Below are 19,261 nucleotides of genomic sequence, written 5' to 3' on the forward strand. Positions count from 1 at the left end.
AAGTTTGGGTTGGAACTAAAAGTGTACCACTTTCTTAAAGGTACAGGACTGTTAGTGCTCCACATGAAAGATATAGGACTATTTTAAGCTAAAGTCTAAAGATAGTAGACTATTTTGGGCCTTTTCTCGTTGAAAACTTGACGGAAGTTTGGGTTGGAACTAAAAGTGTACCACTTTCTTAAAGATATAGGACCATTAGTGCTCCACATGAAAGATATAGGACTATTTTAAGCTAAAGTCCAAAGATAGTGGACTATTTTGAGCCTTTTCTCTTATATATGCCCCAAATCTTTACCCAACGCAAACTTTAGACTGCCTCAGGCTTTAATAGTAGGGTGAACTCCACATAAAGAGGTCATTTGTCTCACAACTAAATTGTATCTGTTACAATTACTGGAACATCAACAATGGAGTCTTCAAGAATTAGTTTGCGTGCATTCAGAGAGACAGATGTTGATGATGTGATGACATGGATCAGTGATGATCGAGTAACTCGGGCCATCCGATGGGACACTTTGAATTCGAAACAAGAAGCATTGACCTTCATCAAGGAAGTGTGTATACCTCAGCCTTGGCATGTATCAATATGTATAGACGGTCGATCCATCGGATTCCTATGGGTGGTCTATCCATCATTGGGTCCTGACAAGGATCAAGCTGCAGATATAGGTTACGCGATTGCAGTTGAGTACTGGGGGCAGGGGATTGCTACTAAGGCACTCAAAATGGCAATACCTAAAGTGTTCAATGACTTTCCTGGAATAGTAAAGCTTCAAGCTTTTGCTGTCGTGGAGAACAAGGCTTCTCATAGGGTTTTGGAGAAGGCTGGGTTTCTATACCAAGATTCGTTAACTTGGCATGGCAACTTCAAGGGAAAGGTAGATGCTGTTGATTTGGTAATTTACAGTTTACTGTCCAAAGACGTTGCTCCTCCAAGTTCTTAATTTCAAAAGAATGTAACTCTATGATGTGCAAGTTCAGTTTCTTTTATGTACTAGTACTATTTATTAAAAGCTACTTTGCTACTTCCATGTAAAAGGATGGTTCTAGGAGTAGAAAAATATGGTGACTAGTTCCAAATCAAGTGAAATTTGGTTGGTTGGCCTGATTACAATTTTATCACTGGTGAATTTCATTTGTTTTGACTTTTTCCTGGTCGTGGTATATACGTGGATGAAGATGAAGTGATCGCTTCCCTTGAAATCCCAACCCAGTGGTATGGAAATATTTCAGTCCCACGGCTTAATTATTATACAGTTCCCTCAGCTAATGGATTCTATTTGTATTCCTTAACTATATGTAGGGGACAAAATTAGCACATGTCCACAATAGGAACAACTAGCTCGTCCGGATCAAGCTCTCTCTAATCTCTCCGAGTTTATCGATTGGACAATGGATTAATGATAAAACCTCTCTCTGTCTCTCTAATATTCTCTTTTAGTTTTCCACTTGCTGTTATTTTCTTTCATTTATTTACAATCTTTGTTGCTGGTGCGCGATCCCTGATCCAAATACCAGACTTAATTACTCTACACTTCGTGGTAGCAATGACTTAGCGATAGTTTCATGTTGGTAGTACTGAGTGGAAGCATTTCTTGTAACAACTCTTTGGGTTCTTTTTATTTATGGGCAATGAAGGAATATGGTGTTAATGATTCATGGACTAGTTTGTTCACTGTATGTTTTAATCCATCCAGACCATATGTTTCCTTTGAAGTTTGAACCAAGATACTTGTTTGAGATTGGTGAGATCTTACTGGAGGCAAGTTTAATCAATGGAGAAACAAAACGGTTTGTTCACCAAGGGGAAAATTCTGGATTCCGGAATTTTTAACTAATGGTGTTGATGTGGTTTCCTATGGATATGTCTACGACCAGAGCTTAGTTTCTCTAAGTGGAAGAAATCAGAGGCGCATACAAAATTTTGAGTTATGTATAATTTAATCATATGATGAGGGGCCTTTAGAATGTAATTGTATTTCAAAGTAAAGATGGAAAAAATAATTATATTCTAGATTGTGTACTAATTTGTAAAAAGCTCAGGTTTGCTGATCCACATTTATTCTTCTGAGACCTTAAGAAATCAAGACAAAAGGATCGTGTATGTTTTCCATACTCGCTTTCGAGTTGCTAGTGCACCAGCTTGTCAAATGGACCGACCCAGAACCTGTTCCATTAATTGGAATCGAAGTAGGCAAGTAGCTACGTATTATTAACCAAATAAAATGGCTTCGATGCTTCAAAAATACTGTATATGTATATTTAAATTAATGTGGAATGGGAAAACTAAAACACTCACTATATGCTAGTCTTTATAAGTTGCGTCTATATAGTAGTACTACTTTCTTGCACAAATTTATCTCCTGTTTTTTTATCTTTAACAAATGGCACTTGTCTCTCACTCAAGTAATAACAAAGAGAATGCCCTTGTCAAATATAGAGTTTGAATTTTTACCACCAATAAAGGAGACAAAAGGAACCCTACAGTAGTAGATACCAGTAATTTCAACTGCCAACTAGTGTTTGAACAATTCAGACCAAGACCCTTGGTTTAAGTGCCCACCATAACATCACATACAAAAACAAATGATGTCCCACTGCCCATTGTCACATTTTAATATCCCTAATCTTTGACTAATAATTTTATAAGGTAGGTGCGATTCCATTTATATTTTTTACTATAATATATAAAGCTTAGTTGACCAACCAATTGTATACTGGAAGGAGATATGGACTCTTCAAGAATTAATCTTCGCCCATTTAAGTTAACGGATGTTGATGATATGATGTTATGGGCAGGCGATGATCGAGTAACCCGGACCATCCGATGGGAGACTTTGACCTCGAAAGAGGAGGCACTGACTTTCATCAAGGAAGTGTGTATACCCCACCCTTGGCGTCGATCGATTTGCATCGATGACCGTTCAATCGGGTTTGTATCAGTATTTCCTGGATCAGGTGAACTTTTTATCCCTCTTTATGCATTCAGTATCCGAAACTCACTGGCTCGACTAATTTGAATTCCCTGAATCAGGTGATGATAGAAGTCGAGCTGATGTAGGATATGCTGTTGCAGTTGAATACTGGGGACAGGGGATTGCTACTAAGGCTGTCAAAATGGCAATTCCTCAAGTGTACAAAGAATTTCCTGAAGTAGTAAGGCTGCAGGCATTAGCTGATGTTGAAAACAAGGCATCCCAAAGGGTATTGGAGAAGGCTGGGTTCATCAAGGAGGGCATATTGAGAAAATATGGATATCACAAGGGGAAAATAGTGGATCTAGTCATGTACGGTCTCTTAGTACACTGAGTCCACTGATACCATTCCTTCAGGTCCATGAATTTAGACCACCCACTTTCTTTTGTTTTGTTATTGCTCTTTACTAGGTGTAGATCTTTATGCATTGAGTAGAACTCAGCAGTGTTTTACTCTTGAAATAAAAGGTCATACTGGTTTTTATGTTTTACATAGTATTAACTAAGTGTTGATCAGCTAAAACTAATACAGTATCAGAAAGTTACTATTTGTTTGTTTGATTCTATGTTTGACAAATTACATGCCACAGAATATGCCATAGAATTTGGTGTAATGATGAAATAGAAGATGCTATGACAAAATAAGGGGACCAGAAAAAGGAAAATATTTGGGTCTGACAACACACAGTTATACTGGTTTGGAAGCGCCTTAATATGACAAACGGAGCTATTCAATGTTTATTAAGTAGTGGAGAGATGACAAACGAGTGAACAAAGTACCTTATACTAAACTTATGACACAATAAAACATCAAAAAAAAAAAAAAAAAGTGAAAGAATATAGGGTGTTTACATAGTAAGATAAAACAATCTTAGATTTATGGCCGGTGAAACCTAAACTAGAAGCTACTGTTTGTTTAAGATAATTGATGAGAGATTATGGGGAGATGAAAAACGCCCCCACTTGATAATGATTGACGTAGAAAAAGATATGATAGTACGCCAAGGAAGTCATTCAACTAATTAAAATTACAACTTCGTTGATTGTCGCTATTACTGGTGGTTAGCACTTGCCAAGCGTCTTTTAAGTCTGCTGTCGATGTAAAGATAAACTAACATACAAGATCAGATCAGATCAATAACCAAATCATGCCACACCTTGGTCATTGCTATCAAACAAGTAGTTGATCACACAAGCAGGCCACCTGAAGTTCTTTTTTTTGGCTTTTCCAAGTAAATTGTGGTATTACTGGAGGAAACTCTCGAACTAGACTTGACCAACTGATAAAATACAGGAAAGATACAGTGCTCTTTTACCAAGGGAGGTGTTATTGGCATAATACGAGAGTCATGGTACAGTTTGAAGGCAATAATATATTCGTTGTAAGTGGCAACTTAGCCATTGTTGTATAGACTATACAGAGATCATGTGACAAGTGATTACAGGCGCCACCCTGTTATTTCTTAGGGGGGCTCAACCAAGGAATTTATGGTCATTAAGAATACATCTCAAAAAGACAACCGCTCCCTTTGGGATCAACTTATACACAAACCACTATACAAGAAGAGTTACAAGTAACGACACATTTAAAGCGCACTACCAAGTTTGCTTTTGCTTTTGCTTTTTCTTCCTAAAGCCTCTCTGCGCAACAAGCACCATCTACCCCACTTGGCCGAGAGATGGTCTCTGTCCTTACGTCTTTGCATAGGAATGAAACAAAAACTAAAACCTTCCTTTTCCCAGATATAAAATGATCCGCCTCCATCAGCACTTGAGGGAGTCGAGAAAATTTACGGGGTAGAATTTACAGAGATTTCCTGTGGCAAATGGGAGCTCGGCTGGTCCACATAGGAAGGAATGACAAGTCGTTGCAATGATGTTAAAGCCACTGCTAGCTGAGCAAATGATGGACGCAAGTTTGGATCACTGGGAATATACATGTACGAGGTAATTAGCATTCTTGAGGAAAAAAAAAATACAAAATCATAAAGAATATTGAAGGTGCATATCACTCTTACGTCTGCCAACATTCCCATATTATTCTTGCTACTATAGGATCAAGTTCCTTTGGAATCTCAAGGCGTTTATTCTGGAACCCAACAGCTCCCACCACTTGCATAGGATTCATCCCACTCCAAGGTAATCTTAAGGTAGCAAGTTCCCATAGAATGACACCAAAACTGTAGATGTCACACCTGTCAAGTGACCAAATTTTTTACTGAGGAACACATAAGCATGGAGAACTCAACAAGTACAAAATCTGCTGCAAAATAGATGCAGGTTGCAAGCTTTGTCATCCATGAGCTCATTTCTTTTTTTGAGAAGGCTAAATGAGCTCATTTCCGTCCTACGTGACCAAGAATTCCATCCTATGTAATCAAGACGAATTCCAGAAAGGAAAATGTTCATTCAGGAAACCACGTCTATCAAAATTAAGATACAGTGTGTTAAAAGAGTTCAGCAAACAGATTACGCCACTACAATTCCTTCAGTTTATATTAGCTAATTTTTTTTATAAGTTTGGAACTACATAACCAAGAATTCCATCCTGGATGACACTTGCCATGTTGGTAAATATAAGAACTCATACTTGCAGAGATCGTGCAGCAGTCCAGCTCCATGGGCAACATAAATATCTCAAAACTCAACTTTAGCCAAGTAGAAATGAAATTCACTGAAAATTTTCCCCCATTTTTGGGTCTTACACAAGGCACTATAGGTTGTTAGATTTGTCCCAAATTGATCGAGTGAATGGGATTGTTTTGTTTTATGGTCTTTCGCAATCCTCATCCATAAACTAGCTTTTGGGGCTTGAGTTAGACCCAAGGTCTATTTCCTAAAGGGTCCTATGTTATGTTGTCCCCACTCAAGATGTCCCCCCTTGGGCATGCCAGGAAGTGTTAGATTGCCGGGTTGGTCGAGGGAATGGGTCAATGGGCTGTTGTCTCATTATATGTATAGTCTTAGGCAATCCTCACTAATGAGCTAGCTTTTGGGGTTTGTTTTAGACCCAAAATCTATTTCTTAACAAAGGTAATAAGTAGTAGCAACATGATGAACAATGGCACGCATGCCTAACATGAAGATTGACATGAAAACAAAAAGGTCAAATTTGTAAAGAACAAAAAAGAACTACAAGAATATCTCGACATAGACTATCAGCGATAAGGAATTAGTAAAGTAAATGTTAACTCACTTCTCATTCGAAGGTTCATTGCGGAGAACTTCTGGCGCCATCCACTCAGGCTATGGAATGAAAAGATTTGGTTAGAAAATAATTAATTAAGTGAAGAAAGAAAATAATTACTCCATCCGGTTCATAATAAGTCAGCTTAGCCTTTAGCACACCCCTAGAAAAAAATAGGTATTTTGACTAAGCTACCTTAATTAAAATTTACATATTACTATTAACTTGACTCATTGGGATCTGATCACTTAGCACTTAATAAGTGCAAATCTGGAAAAGTAAAGCTAATTCCTTCTTGATTATTTGAGCGGACACTTATTTTGAACCAAAATAAAAAGGCTAAGTGGACGCTCATTTTGAACCGGAGGGAGTAATCCAAACTTCACAGTAAGGGTAACACATCTAAACAATAGAAAACAGATATACTGTTCTCACTTCACGGTAAGGGTAACACATCTGAAAAATAGAAAACAGATATATTGTTCTCACCGTTCCAGCTGTTGATTTGGATGACAAAAATGTGTTGTGCTTCAAGCGAGACAAGCCAAAATCACATACCTGCATTCCAAGAGTTACTAATAGCCCTCCGGAGACATCCAATAAATTAAGGAATGTTAAATCAAGCAATGGTTCAAAAGAGATTCAGAGTTACTAATAGAAACAACCACAACCAAGTACAACATTCCCCTTCACAATGAACATAATCGCATAATTGCATTACTTTCTTTTCATTTTGCTGTCCTGAATTGTAGAATTGAGGAAACGTCTATAATGATTTCTCAAAGATTAGCACAGTATGGTGCAGGTTATATATATATATATATATATATATATATACATGTTCAAAAAAAAAAAAAAAAAAAAAAGATTAGCGCAGTTGGTGGCATTTCACTGAAGCATTATGGGTTCACCAACTCAACAAATAGAAGAAGATAGAAAACATTTGAAAGCGAATTACCTTAACATTCCAGTTCTTATCAACCAAAAGATTAGGTGACTTCAGATCACGGTGAACAATTGTAGGGTTGCTTGTATGTAAGCAATCCATGCCCTTTGCCTGCACAAGAGAACCTCTAAGATCAACATAAGCAAAAGAAACGCCGATCAATTGGTCCGAAGCACCATGCCACACTGATTACGTAAAGATGTTGCTGGATCATACCACATCAAGGGCCATTTTGATTCTCCTCCTTTCATCAATTTGAGAATGAGGACGATGAATAATCCGATACAAGCTGCCTCTGAAAAGCATGATATTTTAGATGAGTAATTCATCTTTCACAAGAAAAAATTTCAAAATCACTAATTGCTTGCCATAATTAGATACTATTTAATAACTAATCAATGTTTGGCTGAAAGAGACATTAAAACTTGGCATTTTGTAGTACCACAAATCAAACACAATCACGAAAGAATATAGCATACATCTTTGCAGTATTCATGTCATATTAGAAGACAAAATTCTTGGAGGGTTCTCAAAAAAATATCACATGGAAACAATACAAGGTGAGATAACCAAAGGTTTATAATAAATAAAATTAATCCAAATGGTAAACCTTCTTTGCATTGATCTGTCATCCACAAAATGCTAATAAAGACAGCTAGAAGATTATTCAGTTATAGCTTAGTGGATATGAGAGACTGCCATCGTTTATAAGGTCTGAATTTGAATCAATAAAATCTCAACTCATGAACTGTATTTTCTTTATTTTTCCCCTTTTACAAACACTTACTAGGCCTGAATTTAGAACTTCTACTTTGCTGCATAAAGGGAAATTAATACAAGGATTTATGTACAATGATAAAAGAACAATGCACTCTCTGTTACAGTGGACACTAAGTCCTAAACAGTTTACCGAACCAATATGAGTAAGATACAAGTGTTGGTGAGTAAGCGGTACTCAAATATTCAACTTCTACCACTTTAATGTATAGTGAAGAATTTGTATCGAGTACTTGCACCTACGCCATATCTTTTCAGCACAAGTACATCAAAAGAAAAAAGTCCATGTAGCATACAATAAGTTGACTCTGACAATAACCAAAATCTTACTAAGGATGGTACATATGAAAGGGAAAAGGGAAGGCATGGGGCTTTCATAATGGAGGTCTCAGGTTTGAAACCCCCTGCCTACGAAAGTAGCGGATTTGCCTTCTGGGTCGAGCTCGTCGCACATGGCTTGCCTAGTGCGGGTTATCTCTCCTGTGTGGTTTGCGGGCTATTGTACAGGAGCGGGGTTTACCCTGTGCGCACCCAAAGGGTAGCGGCTGCGGGTTCCCCTATCATTTAAAAAAAAAAAAAAAAAACACGAAAGGCAAAATAAGATACAAACATACCGCGGAAGGAACTCAGTGATAATAGAAAGGTGGGGAGGCCGAGTTATAGCACCCATAAAACGAACAACATTTGGATGCCGTAACCTACGCATGATACGCACCTGCCATTAAGAACTGGTTATGTTACTTAATGATGCATTTCCACGAGAAGAAAGTTAAGCAGCAAATAAAAGAAATAGGACAAACATTACGTCTGAGAGGAATGTCTCTTCAAATTACAGTTTAACAGAACTACACAAGAAGATAAATACAAAATTGTTTAGCAGCTAACCTAGAAAATCAGACCTAGGATTCTCGTCAAACAAATATCCTACTGACCAACTAAAGCTGAAACAAGAAAGGAAGATACACAAGTCATGTTCGTAATGGGAAATATTAATGCATATGTCATTTTTAGGCATTAAAGACAATAAGGATGCTCAGTGACGCTAATTCACATCCAAATAGTACGGTATGTCAATCTTTCTATAAATAGAATGGAGGAAAATATCCTTCAAGTACTTCATTCCAATTTTTATAAAACTCTTTTCAAGTTGGTATTTTACAAAAACTCTGACACCATTCACTAATAATATTATTCTACACACCTTCCATAACTTTTAAGAATCCAAATTCTTTTAGCTACTCAAGCTTTAAACTTTGCTTTAATGTCTTCTGTATGAAACTAACTTTCAACCACCATTCTAATATTCTCTTTGTATTTCTGCTATATTTGGCATCACAGAATTTTACTTTTCATGAGAGCACTACCTGGCTAGATTCAATCTCAGGGTCAATAAAGCCTGACCATTTGAAACAATTATGGAAACTTCTGACAGTGGAACCATTGAGAGCCTCGCAAGACTTTTGAGAGTTAACGACAGGATAAAATGAAAATGATTGGGAAAATTGATTACGGCTCTTACAGGTTCATGTTGGGAGTCTTGGGACTAATATAACACAAAAGTCAAATCAACAACTTAAACTGTGTCTTCAGATAAATCTATGTCAGCATATATAACTTGTGGCCGAACAATCCCAGACTCTTGAAACGGACAAAAGGTATTCTTACAGCTGTAATGGACTCCAGCACAAAGACATGATGACGTTTAAAAAGAGATAATGAAAGCATACCCCATAAATGCAAAAATCACAGAACTACTTCCCTGTGGTCAACCAGGTTCGTAGATCTCTTAAAACTGAATGACGGAGTACAGTTCTAGAAGTGATTAGACAGAACCAGCAAATGACAGGAGCAGGATCTTGGGACTATGCCGGCATAACCTCTTTTTAAAAATTAGAAGAACATTGGAAACCGGAACATGTTTCTAATACTCTTTAGATTTTTAAACATCAAATAGCTTAAAAGTGTAACAGTGCAGAATCCAAACCTCTCTCTTAAACTCGGCCAAAGCCGCACCTGAGAAATCCTGATCGAGGAACTTCTTTACAGCAACCTCCTATTTTAGACAGATTCACAAGCAAAATCATTCAATATTCAATACACTCAAGCAATTACATCAATATCAAAGCTTCCACTTAATGATAACAAAATATTTGGTCTACATATAGTAGACATTAGAATATTGGAATGTGATGAAATGTGAGGCCAGCAACAGAGGACATATAAAAAAGAACACACTGACAACTCAGAACTTGAAGCCACTTGTTTGATTCTAATTACATGGCTAGTAACAATCAACGAATAGGAAGATGAAACTAAACGCTCCTAGGAATATTTGAGATAAAATCACTTACAGTGCCATTCCAATCTGCATGGTAAACCTCTCCGTAGGAACCTGAAAATGGAACCAGAAAACTTCAGAGTGAAGAAAACATTCTAGGAGTATACCCACAATATTACCTACAAACCTTCCGACTATTACCATCCATTTTTGTGGAAATCTTGCAGCATATTTAAAAATAAATAAGACTAGAATATCAGAATTATGATTACTTCCAGAGATATCTCAATAGAAAATCTAGATGTATACACGAAGAGATTAAGTTCTATGCACTGACAGTGTAAAAGATATTTACACAATCATGTCTCTTATTAAGTAGTTACAGGTAAACCTCTTGATAAGCATTAATTGGTATCAGATAAAGATAGTAACTAACCTGCTATCACTAGTTAAAAGTCACTGGTAGTGTAAAAAAATCTTTATACTGTTAATGTATATAACTTGTATCCATAAGCAAATGATTAAATGGATAAAGCTTTGATTGCATTCATGCAGAAGGAGATGAGAAAGTATGTCGAGGCCCTTTTTCTTTTCACCTCTATTAACCAAGCAACTGAGTAATGTCTAACTAAATATTAAACCTACATTAACAGATATCTACTCTATTTATTCCTCCATGACAAGCATTTTTCAGAAAATTTCACATTTATTATTCGTTTCCCCATCCAATGGATGGAGGTAAATTAATTATTTTAAAAACCCACAAACAAGGAAGTATAAATCTTAATGAAACTTTGGGCTGAGACGTAGTTGTATCTAAATGATAGGAGGGTTGAATGCATTTGCACAATGCCAACATTGTCATCACAAGACATTTCAGTCTGGACAAACACAGGCTTACCAAGACCAATCCTCTCGCCAATAACAAGATCTTCCCATGGAATTTCGCAATCGCCAACATCATCAAATACGGGATCAACCCGACTTGGACCAAGATTCCCTGAAGAAGTTGGATTTTCTGGCTCCTTCAATTTTATATTTGTTCCTATTGACTGAGCTTGCAAATTTCTTATGTGGTCACTTTCCAGAATCATATCTTGTCCATATGCTTGTGACCTGTTTAACTCGTCACTCTGCAAACTATGCCCCTCCCAATGACTTGTTTCTCTATTATTGTTTTGACTGTTCTGAACAGACAACCTTCTAAATTCAAGCTCAGCTGATAATTTGGAACTGTTATCCCTGGTGGAAGCAACCGCATCATTTCCTCTATAGGTCGGCTGTGAATTTCCGTGTAACCTGGAGGTATCAGGGGAAGATTTCTGTGGTATATTTGAGCTAGTAGATGCAATTGATGATGTATTATACCCACTAGATCCACCATTTTTCTGTGGAAAACGTCCCTCAGAATCAGATTCGTTTTTCCAGGGGACCTCATTGTGTGCACACCGGTTTTTCCACATCATAGGGGCCGGAGGCCGTCCAGGGACCAAAGTATTTTTTGGCTGTTGCAATTCACTGACTTTGTTTCTTGCAGGGTTTTTCTGCAACAATGCATTGCCAGAGCCTTTTATTTGAAACGGATTAAGATCAGCAAAAAGATTTTTTGGGTCCTCAGGGTTATTCTGATCGTATGGAACGACATTTACATTCAACCTCAAGCCATCACCAGCAGCATTGGGTCCACGGCCCCCTTTGTACAAAGAAGTTCCAATTGCTAACGGCGAAGTCCAATCCACCTGATTAGAAGATGGTCTTTTATTGATTCCTGAAGAACCAGCAGTGGAGCTACCACCTGCATCTGAAATTGAATGAACTGATTCAATTTTCTCGGACTTAGAACTACTGGAGAAATCATCTCCTAACCCAGAATTTTGACTAGATAACAAGTTCTGTCTCAGGTAAGAACCTCCAGAATCACTGTTGGGCGGCAAACTTGGAATCTTGTTCAATTTCGGACTGTATGCTTTAAAAGAAGCATCCTTTGCACTCAGAACATCAGCTGGTATGAGCGTGCCTGGTGCTCCCATGAGATCAACCAAAAACTCGCTGAAGGCAAAGAATTGATTTAGATGCTGAAATGTACAGAGGTATGCCACAAAAATCAATTAATCACAAATGTTGCAACAGGCAAGTGTGCGCAATAATGCAATTGCAGCAACAAATGCTTCGGGTAGTAAGAGATACAATCTGAAGTTGCAAATGAAGAAAGATCATCTGTCTCATGGGATTGCATAGATGAGTATAGCTCAGAACACTTGAAGCAAATAACTTCGGACACAATCCAAGATCAATCTAATGATATTCATGAAGAGTAAACTCAAATACACGAAGATATGCAAGCACGTGAAGACAACAGCTCCATTTATTAAGGATACATTGTCCATGTTTGTTTTGTTGTCCTAGAATGACGTATCATGTTGATAGGAGAGCTTTTGAAGGGGTGGGGATGAGCTTCGCTCAATTGAGGAGTAGTCTCCAATCCCTTATTTTCTCAAGGTGCACCCATGTAGTTCTTGTTTGTATAGAGGATTGGGTGTCTTTTGGAGAGAACCATTTGTTGTAGGTTTCCCCTTTTTTTGGTATACCACTTGTATACGGCCAAGATGGCCTTGTTATTATCAATGAAAACTTTTACTTGATCAAAAAGAAAATGTTACACTTCATCTTGAATAAAAAAAAAACAACATATCACGTTAAAGAAAGAGACTTTTACCTCCCTCTATCCCATTTAATTATCTTAGTTTGACACAAACGGTCATATGTGGAACCTTTCTTACTCGCATCAAATATGATTCTTCTCTATTACATACTTCCAATTAAGCCATGGTTAACAAACACACATTCTAATCTCAGCTTATAATATATGATCGTAAAAAGCAAATGCTGCGATTCATTTGCGACAAGGAGTATTTGAAAATTTCAAAAAAGAAAAAGTTCAGACTGCAAGAAGCACTAATTCTCTTCCTTCTCTCTAGCTACAGAAAGAGAGACTTCCGCAAACATGAAGAAATTAGTCACTGTTTTCAGATGTAAATTCAGTATTGAGTATTTTAACAAGGTAAACAAATTTTCACAAAGATAACCATTCTATCCGGATATAAAACGGCCACATTTGACTTGACCTCTCTAATACATAGTGAGGTTCACCCCATACATTTGACGGCCACATTTGACTTGACCTCTCTAATACATAGTGAGGTTTACCCCATACTACATAAATAGCACAAGATGAAAAACAAATTTTGACATAAATTAGAACTAACAACTCCACAAAAATACAAGGAAAGCTAATATCAGAACCTGTCAACTTTATAAATATTAAATTTGAGGCATAGAGATAAAAGTTCCAAACAATAGTTTGTCCAATACCAATGGACTAGATAATATTCAAATGTTGAGAAATAGTTAATGTAAAACATAAAAAGGACCAATAATACTTTGATACAATCATCATAGCTCTTTAAATTTCACGAATGTTAAAGAAAATAGACATTGGTCTAACTCAATCACGAAAGCTAGCTCATGAAATGAAGATTGTCCAAGACTATATAAAGAGACAACCCTCATTTCCGCAACTTATGTGGGATACTCTAGCAACAAGAACTTCGACAGCAAAAAGAATTGTAAACAAAATGACAAGGTTCAAACATGCACAATACGATCAGGCAACATGTCAAATTTGGATATAATTGTTCCCTCCTAGTCAGATTTAAGAAAAGCTATTGAGCTTCGCAATTCACCTATCATTTGGTAACTTTAAAATGTTGACAGCATCGTCTTCGACACCAGTGTAGTGACTTCCTTTAACAAGTCTACAGGGTATTCCAACATGGTCAGCTAGTACCTGCCTCGAGTCAAAAAAACAACAAAAATGATGATGATGATGATACAAATCGTAATAGATAAGAGACTAATCACTCAAATGCCACAAGAGCATAACGTCAGCAAACTTCAATACAAAAGTTCCCACTGAAAAACTATTTCAGACATATCTGATAAGAATTACCCACACCTCTCCCAAAGAGTACCTTAGAAAGTTGAAGAAGTCAAAAGCCATTTGAATGAGGCCACAAGTACAGAAGACTATGCGCATGGTTCGTGTTGAATTGTAATGGTGCAAGGTAACAGAAGCATTCATGACAATTGGCCCATTGGGAATTAAGGCCCACCTCTAGGTAAATTTACAACATCTAAAGAATCTTGAAGAGGAGAGGCAGTACCTCCTCAGTTTTCTGCTAAATGCATTGAAAGCTGTGAAAGAGTATAAACATCTAATCCAAAACTTTAAAGCAATAGAGAAAAAATATCCCAAGTCTTCACATAACCTTATAGTGGGGCTCACCCATTTAACTCAATTTAACACAGACTTATGAGTGTAAGAATGGGTTTGTCAAAGGTTGGCTCTTATACCAACAACAACAACAACATACCCAGTTGGATCCCACAACGTGAGGTCTGGGGAGGGTAAAGTGTACGCAAACCTTACCCCCACCTTGGAAGGTAGGGAGGCTGTTTCCGAAAGACCCTCGGCTCAAAAGAAAACAAGGAAAACAAGGGAAACAAGGGAAAAGAGAAAAGGTTGGCTCTTATACCATGTGGAAATATATCAGCGTCCAACTCAAAAATCTTAAAGAATAAGTGGAGTATCCAAAGAAATCTCTATAACTCAAGAAAGGCCAAACTGCCAACCATCAAATTTACCTAAGCTCCTAAGAAGAAAATAAAATGTTCAGCATATATAACTACAAGCTGGTCATCACAAGACTGATACTGAAGGTTCCTTGTGAGCTATAAAAAGTGCTTACTTCTTCCCGCAAAACATGCTAACTCCAGAAACATAAAACAGAGGCTTGAGCCTCAGATACCATGAATGAATTGTTTAAGAAATCTCCAGGACATGGTATTCTAGTGGTTGCTAATATTAAATTGCCAATTAAAACTTTCTTTAGTCTTCATTGTTTTATTGGTTTACGAGACTAGATAAACCAATGAAACAAGTTTATTGTATAGATATTTACATAAAAAACATACTTAATCAACCGGAGTTTTCAGGAAAATGATTTTTAAATTGAAAGTATAGCTTCCTACTTCTATAGTTTTCCATGTTAGCCCATCATGGCTAACGGTAAATTAGATGGTTCGTTGTCCCGATTCAAAAGTCCTACATTGTTTACATAAAGAGCATAGCCTTATTATCTATATTACCTATGATAGATCAAACAGATTTTGGCAGAAGAAGAATTTTATATTGTAAGTGCAGTTTCCTACCTTTAAAGTTTTCCTTGTTAAGAGCCCATCATGGCTAACAGTTAAATAAATGGTTTACTATCATGATTCAGAAGTCCTAAAATGTTGAAGAAATTGTATTTTACCCAAAAAGATCCTCGACTACTATTGCCAAGTATAAGAGAGCACTGTTCAAACATCAATTAAGCATACGATCAACGGAAAGCTAGTTAACATTGCCTCTGTCCAATGCTTGTTATTACTATGGACCGCAAGAAGTTATTCAATCCCTCTGTCCCAATTAAAGAAACAGGCATAACATTTAATTATGATAATCACCTTAAAAAGCAGTGCACGGTGACGTGAAAGGCCGGTTTTTAAGGATCCAATTGGTAGCACACTGGTGTGAAGTGATGTCCTCAACTCGGTGCTAATTTCCATCCATTTGGCCAATATGGCATTTGCATCCTTTACTGGCCCACCTAAATGCCCAGTTACAAGTTCAGAAAGCCTCAGTACTAACAGACTAATCTCACTGGCAGGGCAGTCCAATGTAATACAGTGCGCAATCTGCATCAACTCTTCCAAGGAGGGGTCAATTCTCCGATTAATTATCACGCCTTCAAAGTTAGAACTCCCAGGATTTGTTTCAAGTTCAGTAAGAGAAGGCATTTTCCCGCGACTTGCTGGATCTGAAAAGAGAGTATATACATCATAGAAACCATCAACAACTTTCTCCTCATAGTCCAGCACACCATAATCCTGATAAGAGGGTAAAGTAAGTGAGACAAAAGATTAGAAACCATATTCTGAGAACCAAACTGAAAATCATCTTCGATAGAAACATGTATTAGCAAAGTATACAAAGTTTAAGCTTTTAGAGGGAGGCAAAAAAAAAAAAAAAAAAAACGCATTGGATAAAGTATTGTGAGGAAAGGAACCTATTAAAATCTTCAAGGTTAAGCAAACGACAGATAACAAGACAAATCCTCTTGAACCCAAAAAAATCATGTGCCTTTCCAGTCAAAAATAGCATCTGATGTCAGGTAGTCATAGTCCTATGAACCTTAAGTATCCTAAGGAAAATATAAACTCAAATCAGCTAAAACAAGAAAATGTGGTTGCAACTTTGCAAGATCACCGCATCCCCATCAAAAAGGAAAAACGACAACATGTAATACCTAAATATCCTCACCAAACAGTACCTTCGTCAGGTTTCCATTTAAAAAATAAAGAAATATAACAAATAAATGTAATTTATATTATAGACAATAAGGTGCTGCAGCTCTTGAGCTTTGACTAAATCAACACCCCAAGTTGAACATTTTTGCTTGAAAACAACCCAATCTAAACTACTACTCCGTATCTTGGTCTTCCATGATTATCCATCCAAATCATATATTTCTTTTTCTTTCTCTGCTCCATCAATATATCATTAGCTTTATTAAGAAAAAGGCTAACCCTTCTTCAGTTACTGAATCTAATCTTTTCTACAGACTACAAATTACATTGTTTGCAAAGTTTACAACTCAAAAGTGATGCACTACTCTGACACTGCAAAAGGGCAGATAAGGCGATATTCTCACTTGACTTCAACTAATCAGAAATAGCAAGTTTAATAGGGGGGGAAATTACAGTCAAATACCATTCGGCCATCTAATTTACAAAATATGCACACAAGAGTATAGGTAGTGTATAAAGCATACCAAATATACATATACTATACACTACCTATACAGCCCAACTGTATAGGCAGTGTATACTTCAGCCATGTTTGGAAAAGTAGATGGCTGAAGTGTAAATTTCGGGTAAGTGACAATCAGAGCTTAATTATCAATGCAAAACTAATCAAATCAAATTCAACAACGAAAATTTACCCAATACTGCCTCGACAGCAAGTCGGCAGCTGCATCCTCTCTATCACGTGCCAAGTCAGCAGCGGTTCGCCCTATCTGACCGTTGGTTGAATTAACATCAACGCACGGGAATGAAGAATCCTGAGACTGCGAAGATGAAACACTCAAAGCTAGGGCAAGCTGCACTTGATACTCTTCCTCAGAAGTATAATAATCCTGTTGCCGATTGATCGTCGGAATATTCGACGGAGAAGATGCAGCCGCCGCCGTTGACGGCGGATTCGACGGTGATTGAGAAACGGAACTGGAATTCCGATGATCGGTAGCAGATGACGTGGACGGTGAAGATGATGATGATGATACAGGGGATGATGAAGTAGATTGAACGGTGTCGTTTGATCGATTTGGATGGTGAAGCTTCTTGAAAATGTGTTTCATCGTTCGGCTTCTCGTTTCTCTCTCTATATCATACGGTAATTTTCAGTTTCTCTCTCTAAATTTTTCTTTTTTACATATAATATATGTGCGTGTTTATTTGTATTGTATATCTCTTAACTACTGCTGTTAGTCTTCACACACTCTCTCTCTCTCTCTCTATAGAGAGTCGTATTTCTATTTGACTGTGAAAAAGGGTAAGGAAAAAGGGAAAGGAATAGAGGAGGGAAAACTTAAGGGGGTGGATATATGGGGCGATTCAACTGCAAAAAGGGCATGGAGTTGAGTGAATTTACGGCAATATGACATCAACGCGCTCTTTTTTGTTGATATTTCTTTTCTGCCCCAAAAGTAAGGAAAATGGAACATTCTTCCGTGGTGTAACTATTTCCTAAAGTTAGATTTATGCACAAGACAAAGCATGCACAGTAGATTTTGCTTAGAGATTAAAATAATAATCCCTCCAATTTAAAATAAGTGTCTATTTAGCCTTTTTATTTTGGTTTAAATTAAGTATCTATTTACATAATCAAGAATAAATTAACTTTACTTTTCAAAATTTGTCCCTATTTAGTCAAAATATCTTTTTTTTGCTAGAAGTTAGTGTTTTTTTAAGGGGTGTGAAAATCACAAAGTTGACACTTATTTTAAACCGGAGGGAGTAATAATTACACAGCAATCCCAAATTAGGCGGGTTGACTATATGATTTCTTATTGATCATATTTTTCTATTTAAATTTAACTAAAATTAAATATTACTACATAAAATAAAACACAATAAGTTCCCTATTGACAAGGTGTTAACTTTGAAATTCTTGGTTATAAATTATGAATTGATCGAACTAAATGATTACATCAACTCAATTATCAACTAATGATAATGATAAATGCATGTTAGGCGACGAATGTTAACAGGAGACTCTACTCCTTAACTAGGAATTTCTAAATTTACATCATGAGAGCATTTGAATCTTGAAAGTCATGTATTTAAGATTTACGTAAAAGAATCACTCTGCTAACCGAATAGGAAATCGCGTTTAAGAATCCTATAAAATTTGAAATTTAAAAGGGATGAGTAAATAAGTTCAAATGAATTTAGTTGGTAAGAAATTCAAACATACTCTATCTACAAAATGTATGTACTAATTACAACTATAACTTTAGTCATTATGTGCTCAAATTACATTTAGTCATTATGTGCTCAAATTACATTCTTGTCGTACTTTTAATTTTCTCTACAATGGATAAAACTACTTAGTATTGGAGAGATCTACTATCAACCAAGTATGGGGGACGGCCCTACGCCCAGGCAATAGCAACACCGGCTTTACAAAGTCAAGAATCAAATCTTTCAGTTAGCTTTCTCAATTCATTCGTGAATAATAATTTAAGGGCGTGAAGCGAGTATTTCTAGCTGCTTCGCCTGCTTCTTATTATGACAACTATGTTTTCGCGGGAAATGAACTGTCAGGATAATCTTCATTTTACTCAAACAGTTGGATCAAACTCAAGTAAATTACAGTCAGACCTCTCTATAACAGCATTCGCATATAACACCTCTCTATAACAATCAAGTTT

The 19,261-nt window shown here is 36.8% G+C and overlaps 3 protein-coding genes across 4 annotated transcripts; 2 read left to right on the top strand and 1 right to left on the bottom strand.

The window, feature by feature from the left end:
- The first annotated feature begins 378 nt into the window (after positions 1-378).
- Positions 379-1,119, top strand: LOC132063575 (uncharacterized). Its single transcript, XM_059456177.1, has one exon. The coding sequence runs from the start codon at positions 408-410 to the stop codon at positions 942-944; it is 537 nt and encodes a 178-aa protein (XP_059312160.1). The 5' UTR covers positions 379-407; the 3' UTR covers positions 945-1,119.
- Positions 1,120-2,499: 1,380 nt separating this feature from the next.
- Positions 2,500-3,537, top strand: LOC132063576 (uncharacterized). Its single transcript, XM_059456178.1, has 2 exons — positions 2,500-2,958; positions 3,035-3,537. Exons 1-2 carry the CDS (start codon positions 2,730-2,732, stop codon positions 3,307-3,309), a joined length of 504 nt encoding a protein of 167 aa, XP_059312161.1. The 5' UTR covers positions 2,500-2,729; the 3' UTR covers positions 3,310-3,537.
- A 791-nt stretch (positions 3,538-4,328) lies between these two features.
- LOC132063577 (serine/threonine-protein kinase EDR1) lies at positions 4,329-17,889 on the bottom strand. Of its 2 annotated transcripts, XM_059456180.1 has the most exons (14): positions 17,270-17,889; positions 15,732-16,154; positions 13,907-14,010; positions 12,073-12,212; positions 11,065-11,964; positions 10,237-10,277; positions 9,870-9,938; positions 8,500-8,600; positions 7,325-7,403; positions 7,121-7,219; positions 6,652-6,720; positions 6,172-6,221; positions 4,994-5,170; positions 4,329-4,901 (listed from the first exon to the last, which is right to left on the bottom strand). In XM_059456180.1, the coding sequence occupies exons 1-14, from the start codon at positions 17,684-17,686 to the stop codon at positions 4,766-4,768; spliced, it is 2,805 nt and encodes a 934-aa protein (XP_059312163.1). In that variant the 5' UTR covers positions 17,687-17,889; the 3' UTR covers positions 4,329-4,765. The 2 variants fall into 2 exon arrangements, with proteins under 2 accessions (XP_059312163.1, XP_059312162.1); XM_059456179.1 differs by having other exon boundaries at positions 11,065-12,212.
- Positions 17,890-19,261: the final 1,372 nt, after the last annotated feature.

Source organism: Lycium ferocissimum, chromosome 7 (assembly GCF_029784015.1).
Source record: "Lycium ferocissimum isolate CSIRO_LF1 chromosome 7, AGI_CSIRO_Lferr_CH_V1, whole genome shotgun sequence".
Classification (NCBI taxonomy): Eukaryota; Viridiplantae; Streptophyta; class Magnoliopsida; order Solanales; family Solanaceae; genus Lycium; species Lycium ferocissimum.

What these genes read in the sequence shown, in the direction of transcription:
- LOC132063577 (XM_059456179.1), bottom strand. Translation starts at nt 17,686, where the DNA reads ATGAAACACATTTTCAAGAAGCTTCACCATCCAAATCGATCAAACGAC. An exon ending in TGCTGTCGAGGCAGTATTGG is followed by an intron (nt 16,155 to 17,269) that starts GTAAATTTTCGT and finishes CCCTCTTATCAG; the next exon opens with GATTATGGTGTGCTGGACTA. An exon ending in AATGAACCTTCGAATGAGAA is followed by an intron (nt 5,171 to 6,171) that starts GTGAGTTAACAT and finishes GTCACTTGACAG; the next exon opens with GTGTGACATCTACAGTTTTG.
- LOC132063576 (XM_059456178.1), top strand. Translation starts at nt 2,730, where the DNA reads ATGGACTCTTCAAGAATTAATCTTCGCCCATTTAAGTTAACGGATGTT. An exon ending in ATCAGTATTTCCTGGATCAG is followed by an intron (nt 2,959 to 3,034) that starts GTGAACTTTTTA and finishes TCCCTGAATCAG; the next exon opens with GTGATGATAGAAGTCGAGCT.
- LOC132063575 (XM_059456177.1), top strand. Translation starts at nt 408, where the DNA reads ATGGAGTCTTCAAGAATTAGTTTGCGTGCATTCAGAGAGACAGATGTT.